Genomic DNA, 15,625 nt, shown 5'->3' on the forward strand with positions numbered 1-15,625 from the left:
GGGCTGTCTGTGTATTGGCCCCACTCAGCATCCTAGACTCTATGGCTCTAACAACTTAAATAACTTTTATTACAAAAGGAAGAAAAGACCAAAACATCCCCCAAATTCTCCCATGGGCTTCCCCCTCCGCGCCAATAAATAAGGTGGGGGAGACTGACCGGAGGGGGTGTGGGGGTCATGGTTCAGCAGAAGAGGGAGCTTAGCCTGGGCAGGGGCGGAAGGACATCCAGCCCCTTCCCCTGGTCCCGGGCACTATGATCACATTGGCTGGAACCCAGAACTCTGGCCACGACAGCAACAGTCTCTGGATATGTCCCGGGGAGTGTGGCCAGGGAGGAAGGTCATGCCTCAGGGTGGCCAGGCTGGCTGCCCTACCCCGCAGCCTTGGCAGTTCTGGGCAGCAGGTGATGAATCCGGCCAGCTCCCTGCTGGCTCCCAGGGAATCTAGCAGCATCAACTGAGGTGCGAGCCCACCTAAGAGGGGCCTGAGACAGATGGAATGGGCCCTCCCCCATGGGGGAGGCGGGCGTGAAAAGTCGAAGGGAGGGCTGGCTGGGTTGGCCCCACTGTGCCAGCCTCGAGGTCTCTAGAATAGAAGGCTAGACCAGCCCCACCCCACCCCAACTGGCTCGTCATCGAGGTGGGGTGGTCCACACCAGCACTGCCCAGTCAAGTCGCAATGGTGTGTCTCTGTCGAAGAGGAGATGGTGGGAACCAGTGCCCCCCAACTCAGGCCCCGGCCAGCGCCAGTGCCCTGCTGGCAAGGAGGCCTTTGGACCAAGTTAGGCATTTGCAGGAGGGCAGCGAAGGGGCCTTTTCAGCTCCCTGAGCCGGCCATGCCCAGCGAATGGAAGCTACCCTCTTCCAACAGGAGCCGTCCCAGACGGTAGAGCACCTGGGGGTACCAGTGCACCCCCTCTCCCGGGCTCCAGCTGCCCCACGCCAAGCTGTGAAACAGTCGCAGGGGCCAGAAGGCCAACTGAGCCAGACGGTGGTCAGCCACGGCCGCGAAGCAGGAAGCCACCACATCCTCCACCACCAGCGTCCCGTGCCGTGTTAGCGGGGCATAGGCCCCAAGGGCCACGTGTGTGGAGACAGCCGCCACTCGGGCAGGCTGCAGGCCTGGCACCCCGGCCACCAGCACATACTGGCCGGGCTGCACCTGGCTGGCAAACGTGGCCCGGAAGTGGGCGGCTGGCTCCGTGTGATTGTTGGAGGTGAAGAGCAGGTGGGCGGGCGTGAGTGCCAGGCGGCGCGGGGGGTCCTGGGTCTCAATGACCCGGAAGGCCCTCAGCCTGTCTGGCTCGCGATCCAGGAAAATGAGCACGTCGCTGAAGGTGGGGTTCCCATCCTCCCCCATGGCCAGCACCCGGTCTCCGGGCCTCACGGCTGACAGCGCCACGCGTGCCCCACTCTCCAGGCGCACCTGAGCTCCGGCAGGAAAGCAGCCACCTGTCTTGGCAGCAGCCGAGTGCTCTGTGGGAAGAAGGGACATGAAGGTGTTACTACTGTGTCACAGCACTCCTCCCCAGAGCTCCTCTCGCTCTCGCTCCCGGAGACCACCCCCCCCATCACCATTTCCTGGCTCTGCTCCACACTCCCTCCCCCAGTCCCATGCAGCCTTGAACCCACCCCACCCCACCATGTGAGCTTCCACCCTCCCACCCCCAGTCGAATCCTTTGCCAGTGAGAGGAGCGTATTGCGGCGCCAAGACAGCCAGGGAGGAGGAAAGGGCCCTGCTGAAGCCCAGGTAAAGCCCCCGCCAGCTCTCAAGCCTGACAGTGCCGTGAAGCAGTCGGAGAGGCCAGGGGCCGGCTGAGCTGGGCAGCGGTCAGCTGTGGCTCGACCCTCAGAAAGCTGCAGTCTCGTGGAGAAGGCACTTAGCTCCTCTGGGGTCTGGATGTCCCATTATTTCTCACTCCTTGCTCAGACACTCCCCAAAAACTGCCCTCTCAGACGGACTCCCCAAGTTCTGTGCCAGAGCTGGCCCTTGGAGTCCATAGAGAAGTGAGAGGGGGGACCCGCCATGCACAAACACAGACTTCCGGGGGGGTCTTGGAGCGAAGGGTCAGGCCAGGGTCTGACTCAGTGGCAAGGGTAAAATCACCGTCTTCAGTTCATGTGCTGGGTCCTTGTGCAGGGACAGGACACAGTGGCACTGGTGAGTGGGATGGAGAGCAGTGTTGGGGGTCAGGAATAATGATGCAGGTGGCTGCTTGGGGAGCTGGCCCCAGGCCAGTGGTTCGCAGGTAAAGGGTGGAGGTGACTTGAAGCAGATACAATTGGCGGACAAGTGCTGGAGGGGGGGTGGGGGCCCCCACTGTGTGTCCCGGTGGGTTTGGGAATAGGAAGCAGTGGGCGTGGTCTCAGTGTGCCAGGTCTTCAAGCGTGACTACTGCCTGGTGCCCGCGCGGAGGGCTGTGCCTACAGCCAGGTGGGGCCAGACTGGCAGTCACGCAGGAACCGTTTGAAGCATCCATGACTGGGTTCAGTGTAGGTGACAGGGACGCTGACAAGATCTGAGGGAGGGGCGAGGCCCCCATGCCTGCCCATTTGGATCAACAAGGCGGCCAATCTCGGAAAATCCATTTTATTGAGTCCACTCTGTGTATTCTGGCCCTCGTGGCTGGCTTTACCCCAAAACGCCCAGCTTCAGGGCCCTGGGGGCGGGGGGCAAGAGGTTGGGGACGCCTGCACCCCCTGGAGGAGCATACAGAGTGCCCCAAAGGGCCTGACCTGCAGCAGGGTTGTGGGTTCTGAATCTCTGGGCGCCTGGCCCCCCGTCAGGCATGCCGGTGTCTGGGCACGCCCTGGCCCCCGGCCCTTGGTCCCACCACCCGCCTCCATTCTGAGTCAGCTGAGTGGGGAGGCCATCTCTGTCACAGCCTGGCTTCCATCTGTCCAGCTTGCTCTGTCTTGCACCTCCTGTGGCAGGCTCTGGACTGTGGACCACAAGGCCAGCCCCCAGCAGCGCTGGGATGGGGCCCTGTCTCCCTAGGCTCCTGCCATGACACTACCAGGCACGGGATGAGCAGGGGGTCACAAGCAGCAGCAGGGAGTGCCGCGGACGTCCTCTTCCCTGGGCCCCCTCCTCCATCCCCTGGCGGGCCTCTTCACCTTCCGGGCAGCGGTGAGCCCTGTGCCTGCCCACGCCCTGCGGCCCCGGCCCCGGGCCCAGCCCCCAGGCAGCGGCTCACCAGACTTGACGGAGCAGTGCACGTGGGCCTTGGACTCGTAATACACCCAGTCGAAGCCGGCCTCCACTGCCAAGCGCGCCAGCAGTCCATACTTATTGCGGTCGCGGTCCGAAGTGGTAATGTCCACCGCGCGGCCCTCATAGTGCAGCGACTCCTCCGAGTGGTGACCGTCCTCGTCCCAGCCTTCGGTCACTCGCAGCTTCACGCCGGGCCACTGGTTCATCACCGAGATGGCCAGCGAGTTCAGGCGGTCCTTGCAGCGCTGCGGGAGGAAAGTGCGCCGAGTTAGGGGGAGATGCTGCCCTGCGGGCAGGTGGAGGTGCGCCTCTAGCCTCTCCCAGAGCATCTGCTGGATTTGGGAAACCAGGGAGGGTGCTCTGTCCCTGTCTCTTCGGGACAAAGAGCCCTAACTTGCTGCCTTGCGTTCTAGCATCTGGCTGCTCCAGGGACCTGGACCGCACGGTGGCGCCACAAATATGGAGGGCCCGGAGGGCGGTGCACCCTTGGGCGACCTTCTCTGATAAGTGGCCCCTCCCTCCTGCACTCTCTCTCTCCCCTCAGATCGGGGTACCGATCCCTCCACAGGCTGGGTGACACTTATCCAGTGCCCAGTCCCTCTGTCCCACCAAGGCACCGGAGACCAGAAACCGCCCTCTGCCTGCAGGGTGGGGGTGGTAGCGAAGCCGACTGCCTGCGGCTGGCCTGCTAGGCGTGCAAGGCCGGACATGCCCAGTAGGTGTCACCGTAGCCTCAGGGCTGAAGCCCCCCAACTCGGGTCCCCTGGACCCGGCAGGTGCAGAGCCCCCCAGCAGCGTGGGGGTGTGTTGGAGGGGAATCCCAGGCCTCCCAGATCTCTCAGGCACCACAGAGTATTCCTGCTGGGACTTAAGATCCAAAAGCGTCCAGTAACCAATCCGAGGATGCGGAAGCCGGGGAACCAGAAGCTGGTGGAAATGCTAGCGCCCAGCCTGGCCAGTTGGAGGGCCGAGGCTGAGTGACTCCTGCTGCATGGGGGCACACAGGGTTGATAAACCCAGGCAACGTTCTCCCTGAGTCCAGAGCCTTGGGCACCTCTGCGCTGCCCCTATCAGGGAAGAGACCCGAGAAACCGAGCCTCTGATCTCAGCGAGCCGGCTCCACGCTCTGTCTCACATGGGGGTGGGAGTAGAACCGCACCCTGCGGGAAGGACGGGAGAGCTCACCCGTCTGTGGTGACTCCCCGCGTGCCTGCAGCCCAAAGGACCCTGCAGTCGACTGGGGGGAGGGGCCTGTGGGAAGAGGGGGCCCTTTCACAGTACTTGACTCAGGTGCGAGGGGCCGCTAAGTGTGGGCAGACGGTGTCTCAACCTACCCCCACCTCGCAGAGCCCGGGCCCCACAGACCCTTGGACTCGGGTCTCCCAGGAGCCAACCGTGGCTACAGCCCAAGGCCTGGCCGTCCTCCGGGCGAGCAGCCTAGCTGGGGGCTGCTTACTGCCCAGGGAGGGAGCTCTGCGTGCTCCTTGCCTCCAGGCTTCTAGCCCCCCACCTACGCCTGCCCCGCGGGCCCCTGCTCCCCGCCCCTCTCCCCCTCCCCCGGGTCCAGAGCCGGGCGCGCGCTGTCAATGATTGCCCAGCCCATGGCCCGGATCCTTATCTGCATTCCTCGGCGCCCGGCCCGGCCCGGCCACCAGCCAACCTTCGGCCCCGACACCGGCCGACCAGCCCCGGCGCCAGGGCGCAGGCTGAGGGTTGTGGTGGAGCTGCTCTTCCCAAAGCACCTAGGGAGCAGGCTGCCTGCCTGCGGGGGAAGCCCCGGGAGACCACTGAGGAAGGGCACGTAGGTTTCTGATCCCTTGGGACCCCAGCTGCAGGGAAGAAGGTTTGCTCCCCAGTGCGTGGGCTGAGCGGGTCCTCTTCGGAGCTTGCAGAAACTAGCTAGCGGTAGCTCTGCTCCCTGCCTCCCCGGCATCCTGGTTCTTCTCTTTCAACCCTCCCCGGGCCCGCCACCAAGCCCAGGGATCCCCCAAGTTCGTTCCCAGAGCCCCAAGTTCCCGGCACCCCACCCTTAACCGCAGCTGCGCCGCTCCGCTCTAGGGACAGACACGTGGGCTTGCCCGGCAAGTTCCCTTTCCCACCTCCGCCTCCCAGCCCAACTCTTCCCGCTGTCCCTAACCCCAGACGGGGTTGGGGGGGGACGCTGCTCCAGGAGGGAGCGGCGCAGCGGACCACGAGAGCGCGGGGAGGAAAGGCCCCCTGCGCCCGCAGCTTCTTCGCCTCAGGGGTGCCGAATGGCTTCGAAAGGAGAGGGGCGCAGCCGTGCGGAAGGTTAGGCCAGGAGGGACTGCGTGGGTCCCAGCGGCGCGGGAGGCGGCCGGGTCCAGGTACCTCCGGGTGCCGCGTCTGGCCTCAGCTGCCTGCACACCGGGGCAGAGGGGCTGCCGCCACCCGGCTCGGCCGTGGCGCTTGGCAGCGGGGAGCTCTTCTCACGGCCTCCGGCGGGTTCGCGGATGTCCGCACTGCCACCGGGGACCCCTGGCCGGCCCATCTCGGGCAGCAGGCGGCCGGGCTTGGCGAGAGGGGCAGGTGCCAGGGGGCGTGCCAGCCAGTCGAGAAAAGGTGCCAGGGGGGCGGGGAGGGCCGGGCAGGTGGCGGTGCTTCGGCGGCGGCGCCCTGCGAGGGCGGGTCGCGCTCACCTGGGTCATGAGGCGGTCGGCGCCCGTATTCTCCTCGTCCTTGAAGATGATGTCGGGATTGTAGTTGGGGGTGAGCTCTTTGAAGCGCTCCGAGCTGCGCGCGATCTTGCCTTCATAGCGCCCGCTGGCGCCCAGGGTCTTCTCGGGCACGTTCGGGCTGAACTGCTTGTAGGCGAGCGGCACAAGCTTGCGCGGCGGCCGCCGCCGGCTGCCCACCACCCGGCCCGGCCCGCAGCCCCGCGCCGCCGGCACCAGCAGCAGCAGCAGGAGCAGGCAGAACCGCAGTCGGGGCCGGAGCCGGGCGGGAGACATGGCCGGGGAGCCCGGGCGAGCGGCCGGCGAGGGCGCCTGGTGGGCTGGTGGGCGGGCGAGTCGACGGGAGCGCTGGGGGGCTCAGGCGTCCGGGTGGCTCCGAGGGGCTCCGGGTGGGGGCGCCATGGGCTGCGCGGCGCGGCGCAGGGCCGGCGGGACTCAGGTGCGGGGCGGGGGCCCGGGGCCCTGGCTGGTGGCGGCGCGCTGTCCCCCTCGGCGCCTCGACTCTGAGCTGCCCGGCTCGCCGGCCGCCAATAAATAGGCCGGCCCGTTTGTTTTGGCAACGCGGCGGCGGCGGGGGGCGGCGGGCGGCGGGGCTGCGGGCCGCCGGGCTGGGCTGGGCTGGCCGGGCCGGCGGGCTGGCGGGCTGGCGGGCCCCGCGGTTAGCACCCCGGCCCGGCGGTCAGGCGGCTCGGGCGGAGCGGGAGCTGCTGCCGTCTGCGGCGCAGCTCGGGGCCGAGTGAGAGGGGAAATGGAAGAGATCCGGGCTCGGGCCCCGCGCAGACCGCACCCTACCCATGTCCCTGCCTCCTGTGCGCTCGACAGCGAACCTGCAGCAAGGGCGGCACAGCCTCCTCCCCCTCGGGCGGGCGGCCCCGGCACCAGCCAGCCCTCGTCCCCGCTCGCTCCTCTGCCGCGTCCGCCCGCCCGCTGCCCTCGGCGCCCCCTGCGCTGCCCGAGTTCGCCCTCCCCGCCCGGACGCGCCCCACCCCGCCCGGGCCTCGCCTCTGGGCTCCCCGCGGCTCCGGGGTGCCCCGCCAGACGCAAACCTCCCGGACAGGAGCTGCCACCCCCACAGAGACCGCAACCCACGGCGCGGCCGGACGCGAGGGGCGGGGGGCAGTGGCCGGACCGCACAGCCGCCTACGGTGTCCCCTGCGGGGAAGTAAAGCCAAAAGGCAGGAGGCCGCTCCTAACCTGGTGCCCCACCCTGGCCCAGGAGCCGCGCCCTCTCAGCTTGGTGGACTGAATTCTGTATCATCCCGGTGCACATCCCATGGCCGCCGGGTGTGAAGCTGGGAGTGAGGCATCCAGCCACAAGAAGAGTCAGATAGGGGTTTTTGAGTTGGAAACACTATTAAAAAGAGCAAACCGAAGTTGCAGAGGGAGGGGCCACGGTGCAGAGAAGAGCAGCTAAATGGCGACATCGACAGAATCCTGGCGGAACTGACCACGGCGGAGAGGGGCAGCGCGGGGCTCGGGGACAGGGGCTTGCTAAGGACCACGCCAACGATTCAGAGCTGCGGGCATGCCGGACGATTACTCTGTTAATTCTACTTTACAAATTAAAAAGGACAGAGAATAGGTAGAGGCAGCCAGAGAAGCATGGATTGTGTATGTATTTTAATATGCCATTCAGGACAGCTGAATGAACTCGGATTTATTCTACTAAAACAAGAAAAGGCAAGTATGTTAAGAACAAATGCCACTATCGCAACAAATTATATGATTTGGTTGCAATATATCCTACAAATTCAGTAGAGATAGAAATAAAAAGGTTTTAAAAATGCTCATTCCAAGAATACTAACACAATAAGTACGTTTTATTGATGTGTCTGATGTATAGAAACTATTAGATATTATACTAAGTATTCTACTTGCATTATCTAATTTAAACTCACAACCCCCAATGAGCTATTATTACTCCCAGTTTACAAATGAAGATTTTGAAGTTCAAAGAAGATAAACAACTAGCTTCTGGCTGAGGAGCAGAGAGGAATTCAAATCCTCTACTCTCTACCCAGGTCTGACCCCAGAGCCCCAGCCCTCACCTGTGCAGGTGCACTGGCCCTCTGTCTTGTGCAGCCAGCACAGCCCGGGTTTTGGACGGTGGCGGCTTTTCACAGATGTAGTTACGTTTCCTCTGGATCGACTTTGTGAACAGAAGTTCAGAATTGAAGAGGACACAAGATAGTGCTTAATGCAAGCACTTCATTCACAGAAAAGGAAACTGAGGCCCACAGAAGGGAAGTTAGGATGACACCACCAGGAGTAGCGTGGCATGTCACTTGGATACAGAATGGACTGTTTCTTTTCCTCCCCTTTGCCCCATGTTCCCCACACTGGGTTTCTTCCTTCTTTGGTATTTGGATTCTGTCTCCCAGTCTCAGATCACTCTGACATTGTTTCTTTTCCTTGAAAGCTCTCAAAGAGCTTTAGGCACGTTTTCTGGGGTTCAAAAACTATCCCTGCAATATTCCCCACCCACCTGCCTCTCTCCCACTGATTTCCGGGGCAGACTACTCAGCCAGGTCAGTACTTTCCTCAGTCCAGACAAACTGGGGTCCTCTTCTTATGGAGCTCTAAAGAAGACCACCCCATAGGTTTCCAGGGTCACCTGTCCCAATGTGCTATGTAATAATCTTCTAGGGAAGTTTTGCCTTAAGTTCAGTCTTTCTTTCTTCCCCCCTCTCTAATGCAAATTCAACTCCTTTCCTTTTTTTCTGGCCTTAGAGATCAGGGCCATTATCCCACTTCAGTCTCTGTTAAATTCACTTTCAACCTTCTTTTCTCCAAGTAAAGACAATTTTAAGATTCTCTTAGAGGCTTGAACTTATAAACATGTATTAACTTTGCCATTCTTCCTCTCACTTCTGTCCTTAAACTGTGATCCTGTTGAATACAAATCTCTGGTAAAGATCTGATCTGTGTCAAATAAGCACTATGGGATGCTGAGGCAGCTTGGCATCAGGGGCGCCCCTCAAGCAGTGTAACCTCGATGGTTGAGATTGTGCCCCACCAAGTCTAGCCCCACCTCGGCCTGGCTAACTTAGGAGCAGCGATCAGGGTGTGCACTGGGAGAAGCAGATGTGGGGGGGGGGGCTAATATTTTCCAAGGCTTTTCTCTGTGGCACTTACCTTAAGCACTTAGCCAAATCTTCCCAATAACCCTCTGCACATGGCAATTCTTTTTCTCATATGACGGATCTACAACTCTAAGGCTCTAAGAGTAAAGTAACTTGTCTGGGGTTGCACAGTCAAGATTTGAACCCCGGAGCTTCTTCACTCCGAACTTATACTTTTTTTCTCAGGACACAGTGGTGGTTCAAGATCTGAATCTCAAGTTCGGATCTGCATCAGTCCCATCGCATTCAGTGGAGGGAGGGGGAGAAGAAGACTGAGAGTGGAAGCATCATCATTTCCATGGCAGTGATCCTGGTGCCCTTTTTATCTGAATTGGGGCCCAAGAACCTTGGGGCATTTCTTGGCTGCCTATGTTCTTAGCTGTTAGGTAGATGTAGGGTAGCTTTTGAATTGGGCTAATCCATGAGACCTAGCAAATGAAGCCTGGTCACTGGCAGGTTCCACCCATGGCCTGGAGTTTGAGCAGTAGCAACAGAGCCTGAACAGGGCACCTCACATCTGAGTCCTGGGCCTATTGGTAAAGGCACTTTTCTTCTCCCTCCTTTAGACCCCTTCTCCCCCTCAATCATCTGGATTTGGGATAGAACAAAGTAAAATCTATTTCTTTGGATACTATGATTCATTTTTTGCTTACTAGAGTGAACGTTGGAAAAATAGGTTGGAAAGAAAGGCGGCGGAGGCGGGGAAGGAAAATACACCATAGAACCTGATAATTTAAATATCTGTTGGGGCGCCTGGCTGGCTCAGCGGGTAGAGCATGGGACTCTTGATCTCGGGATCATGAGTTCCAGCCCCACGTTGGGTGTAGAGATTACTTCAATAAATAAAACTTTACTAAAAATTTTAATATCTGTTTATTAGACTACTATGTTAGTATATTTACTCAATCTTGAATTTAACACTGTAGTACAAATATCATGTGCTTATCGTCATCTATTCTTTTAGGCGCGCATATGTATGTGTGTGTATATAGATGTGTGTATCTACAGACACACACACACACACACACACCGTGCTGGTCAGTACTTCTGTAATCAACTAGTCTTTTTCCTCCTAATCCTGCCACTTGACCAGATCAATCCTGCTCTAAATCCATGGGTGCTGAGCCACAACCAGACAAGTTTCAGGAATGCAGTTAGTCAAATATCTTCCAATGACTCAGAGCACAGCAGCCCTGGCTCATAGAAAGAGCACTAGGTCTGGAGTTGGCAGATCTGCACCTGAACATGGTCTCCGATACCTGCTACCTATGTGGCCTTGGGTAAGTCACTTGACTTCTCTAAATTTTCGTTTTCTCGTCTATCAAGTGAAAATCTTAGCACTTACCTTGTAGGATTGTTGAGAGGGTTAGAAGTATAAGCCTACAAAGCTTATGTGTCATTATCCTCTGCTGGGTTCGCCAGCAACAGCGGTTCTCTGATTCCTATCACCCGTCTGGAGGGAATAATATCCATCAGGCTGCTCATACATGTGTGCCCTGAAACAGTAGTGGAACTAAGAGGATTCTTTCTATTAGGGAGCATCTACCTTGCGCACACTAGCGTGATGGGTGCATAAAGACAGAGAATGCAAACAGAAAGTAAAAGACAGTTTTTGTCCTCAAGAAATTTACTACTTAACCTTAAAAATAAATCACGAAAATAAAAGACAGTTATGAAGCCATGAATGCCACTCACAAATGAGTACAGAATAATGCATGATAAACTAGATAAGTTAGTAGATAAGGGCCTAGAAGGGTATGGAATTAAGAAGCCATTAGCCTGGGATCTTTCTTCCCATTGAATTCTTCCCACTAGTTGTCCCAGTTACTTAACTGTTGGAAATGTTTTTCATCATCTTTATATCCTTTTGACATCCGTTTCATAGCTGCTTCAATGCCATCTGATGATAGGGTTAGACCTCTTGAAAGAGATCGGTTTTGAAGGAGGGAAAGGAATACCTGAAAAGAATGAAGAGGATACTCAGTGACAGGCTGTGGCCCAAGCACAGATGATGGCACTAGTGATAATGAAAACCCAAGCTGGATGATCTAGTAAAGGGGGAAACCCCAGTGCAATCTGTTGTAACCTTCACAAAAGCCTTATGAAATTGACACCATTATCTTCATTTTACGAATGAGGAACTAAGGTTCAGAGCTTGTAAGTGAGGGAGTTGGAGTTGGAATCCAGACCGGTTTGACTCCATAATAATCCCATTTCTTCGTGATTCCTGGGGCAAGCACGCTGGGTTGTTGACCTCTGTTCAAGACACTCATTTTCTCTCTAAATCTAAGGGACTCTATTGTTACTTTCATCTTGGATTTTTAAGACCTCATACTCTTTGACCATTTCCCCAACTGGTTGGGATCACTCTGACTTCTGTTGATTTTTTTTTTTTAAAGTAGGCTCTACGCCCAACATGGGGGTCAAACTCAAAACCCCGAGATCCAGGGTCCCACGCTCTACAGACTGAGCCAGCCAGGTCCCCCTCTACTGTTGATTTTTTAAAGAGGTTAGCAACTCCACTAAATTTGGCCCATATACAGAAATGGAAGCAGGCTTGTCTTTCAAGCCTCAGGTCAGACCAGAACACATTTTGGAGATCCAATTAGAACCACTCAAATGCTTTGAAAGCCAGCTATTGATTAGAAATGGGAATGTCAAGTTACCTTCACCCTAACAATAAGCTCATTACAACGCACTTCAGAGGGATTCAAGCATTAAAGACCTTGCTTTGATGACTTTGAAAAGGTAGGGAAAAGTAGCAAGATTAGTTAGGAAGAGAGTTTTTCCCCTCAGATCAGAAACTAAAGATTGTTGGAAACTCTTATAGACTGAAAGACATACATACAAATATATTTGTGTATGTGGATAATAACGTGTTTATTATTAAGCTTTATTTCAACCCCAGTGTCCCTATTTGGGCAAAAATTAGTTGTTTAAAGGGAGTCTTGGAAAATACTAGTTCAGTGAATGTTCGGTACAGGAGAGGGTACTACTCTTTAAGTACTCAAGCGATGCTCTTGACATGCTTTCTGTAACTGGGTTTGGATTGGCTCACCTCCACTCTCTCACCAGTCTCTCTTGGTACAGATAGCACCCTAAGGGTGCTGGGGATGTGTAGCCAAAGAAAGCAAGAAGGTATTCTGTCACTTGTTTTTTATAACTTGTATTCTTAGTTTCTGCAAAATGACAACTCCATTCCGTTGTGGTTCTAGCTAACATGGCATTCAGCCCCCACTCTTGCCTTCTGACTGGTTGCTCCAAACCAAAAAGATTACATTCATTTATGTCTACAAGTTTCTGAAACCCCTTCAAGATACTGCCGGTGTGGAGGGGTGTGTTGTGTGTGTGTGATCATCTTTCTTCAGATATTCACTCATGAAGTATTTTTGAGCACCTATGAAGTGCCAAACGTTGCACGAGTTGCTTGGGATGTGAGAGAACCAGAAAAACAAAAAAAAGATTCCTGCTCTTGTGGGGCTGTAGTCTAGTGGGGAAGCATTAGGGATACTGACAATTAAAAATAATGAAGTCGCATAATGTGTTACAAGGGAACCTGAAGGACCATCAGCCCAAACCCTAAAAGGGAGGAAAAGGATTGGGTGGGCAGCCCGCTTGTGGGGAGGGTGTGAGGTTGGGAGGCGGATCACTCTGGTAAGTAGGGTGGTCAGTGGAGTTCTCCCTGAGTGTGGCTTGACCCAAGACCTGAAAGAGGTGAGGCCTTCAACCAAGCAGATGTCTAGGGAAGAGCATTTTGGGGAGAGCTGCATAGAGCAAAGGCCTTACATGCTTGCATGTCAAAGAAATAGCAAGGAGACCAGTGTGATTGAGGACGAAGCTGGGGGGGAAATGGAGTAAGCTTGGCTTTCCGCTTGCTGATCATGAGTATGATTCTTAAGCTTTTTATAACGCTCATACTGACGACAATTAACCCTTTAAAGAGATTTATGTTTGACATGTAAATATGGACACAACACAGTCAAGTAAAAATAAAAGCAGGTAATAAAACAGTATGTGTAGAAATGATTCTTTTAAACTTTTTAAAAAACAGACATAGGCATGGCTCTCACTTTCTACTTTATACAGTTGAAAAAATCTATCCCTTCACTATCACCTTTAGATTGCAGGCTTCTTGAAAACAGGAGAGACGTCTTTGTGGCCAGACAGCAAGTAGCATAACGCCCCTGGTTGGTGGAGATGCTGGTGAGTAAGCACTCAATATATACGGGATTTGAATTAATATGTTTAATTGTGCCTGTTTGTTGTTGAATATGGGTTTTTCTATTTCATTCCTGACATATTTCCTACAAACCTGTGCCTTTCTTTGAATTCCTTTGTGATGATTTGGAACTGCCCTGTTAGACTTTCCCATTCACAGACCTAGTCTACGTACTGTACAACACAAGGTTTAACCCACCAGCCTGGCTTCTTATATCCCCCTTCCAGGTCAGAAATACGGCCCATCCTCTGGAGCTTCTACTGGGGAATCTTTCTTCCCACTGAATTCTTTCCATTAGTTCTCCAACTTACTTAACTGTTGAAATGTTTTCCATCATTTTTAGATCATCTTGATACCAGTTACGTACCTGCTTCAATTCCATCTGATGACGGCCATTAGGGTGGTTTCAAGATTCCTATCCAGGAGCATACTTATGTCGTAGATTCTCACTCCCAAGAACTATTTTCCAGATGTCTTTCTGCCAGTTTTAAACCAGTCCCTGCTTTAAAATGGCTTTGGTGAATGACCCACAGGAGCCATGCCGGTCCCTGAATTACCACATAGCTCCCTAGTTGAGAAACATCAAATGCTCCCTCCTGGTGTTCCATCCTCACCCTATATGAACTGATCAAATATAGTTTCATTTGGCACAGTTCTGCTATTTTCATTCTCCAAATCCTAAAAATGCACCTACACTTTGACGGTTCAATAGTCCAAGGTGCTGGCACTGGGCCTCACTGTACTTCAGCTCACTGGGTGGTGACATCTCCAAAACCAGGGTGGCTGCAACTTGTGCCCAGTGTCTCCTGGGTGCGTGACAGCTGAGTACAAACTCAAAGTTGGCCACTTCTCAAGCCAGGTGCCCTCGTGTCTGCAGGAGGAATGTCCTCTGCCTTTGGCTGAACATATTGCCGTGTTAATTTTCCCTTTAGCACAATCCAGACCTTGCATCTCCTTTTGATTCCAAGTGGCATTGTACAGTCCTGCTAGTACCTCTGTCCTCCTCTTCTAATCATGTAAATTATCTGCCACACTGAATTGGTACTTATTAAAGAGAGCAACATAATGGACATTACCACCAGCCGAAAACCACTCCAGTTGGGGCATCAGGGTCACCTCTGTGCATCATCAGAGTATGACTCTTTACATTGCTGTCCCATCAGGTTACTAATGAAAGAGAAATCCTTGTTGGCAATTCCTTTCCCCCCAGCCAGGGCCTTCCTGTTCCTCCCATATGTGACATAGGACCCACTGGTACGGTGGTGTGCCCCGGGGGGCAGGGCCAGGCAGTGGTCATAAATGAAACTGGCAGGCTTTCCTCCTCGTGTGGTAGCAGGTCTTTTTGTCTTGAATAAAGGATCTCTTTACCACCCAGGACCCCCGGAAGTACTGTTCTTGACCCCTGACCACAGACCCAGACCCTACAGGGTTTCCCCCACCTCCCCACCCCCAGCTCCAACTCAGTGCACCACCCTGCTTACCCTTCAAGGCCTGGGGTGGGAGGGGGAAAGCAGGATGGAGTGCTAGTCAAGAGGATTACCCTTCCCCTACTCCATTCTCCCTTCTCCTGTCACCGATTTCTGACCGGCTGTCGATCCTATCAGGGGTCCATAAAGCGAGGAGGACTCTGGCCCGGGAGAGGGGGGTAGGGGTTAGGCAAACAGGCCAGGGAGGCAGTTGGTTGAAGTTTAACCACAATATTCTTGGTGTCTATTGTTTTGAGTGAGGCCCAATATTTCCACAGCAGGATTATAGGATCTGATTAACCATGTTAGACAACAATGCCGAGCTGGGATGGGCTTCCCCTTCCAGCTGCCAATATGAAAAAGTAAATATAACACCCAGATTTCAGAAGGGACTCCCAGCAGCCCCCAAGCCCTACTCCCCAATTCTAGCCCTGCTTCTGTTTTAGGCCCCAAAGTGAGGGGAGGAAGAGTGTGGCACCGCATGCTCCTTTAACTCCTGGCCCTTGGCCCAGCAGGACAGGTAATCCTGGCACAATCTTCCCAGGTGAGTCAATGGCTGTGTGCTCCCCACACCCTGGAGTCCTTCCAAGGCCTCTTCCGGGTTCCCCTAAGCTGGCCCAGATTCTCAGGAGCCCATGAGAGTTAGGTGTCGAGAGGCTAGCACTCATTCAAAGGGTCCAGGAGTGTAGAGGGCACAGCAGAACCTGCTGGGCTCCAGGAGAGAGAGACCGAGCGCAGGTAGGACTTAACAGCTTGGAAGACCAAAGGAGCCGTAGCTGGAATGCTTTGGTGCCACCTAATGACTTCATGCGAGCCAGGGTAAAGAAATGAGACCCCAGAGTTGAGGGACTACCATAAAGCAAAGTCTTGGGAGATGGAAAAGTATTCCTCCAAGGGTCTGGGACAAAAG

At 55.2% G+C, this 15,625-nt stretch overlaps 1 protein-coding gene across 1 annotated transcript; it reads right to left on the minus strand.

The window, feature by feature from the left end:
• Positions 1-28: 28 nt before the first annotated feature.
• IHH (Indian hedgehog signaling molecule) lies at positions 29-6,825 on the minus strand. The gene is made up of 3 exons (XM_027588047.2): positions 5,873-6,825; positions 3,199-3,460; positions 29-1,476 (listed from the first exon to the last, which is right to left on the minus strand). Exons 1-3 carry the CDS (start codon positions 6,182-6,184, stop codon positions 818-820), a joined length of 1,233 nt encoding a protein of 410 aa, XP_027443848.1. The 5' UTR covers positions 6,185-6,825; the 3' UTR covers positions 29-817.
• Between the last annotated feature and the right edge of the window lie 8,800 nt (positions 6,826-15,625).

Source organism: Zalophus californianus, chromosome 3 (genome assembly GCF_009762305.2).
Source record: "Zalophus californianus isolate mZalCal1 chromosome 3, mZalCal1.pri.v2, whole genome shotgun sequence".
Lineage (NCBI taxonomy): Eukaryota > Metazoa > Chordata > Mammalia > Carnivora > Otariidae > Zalophus > Zalophus californianus.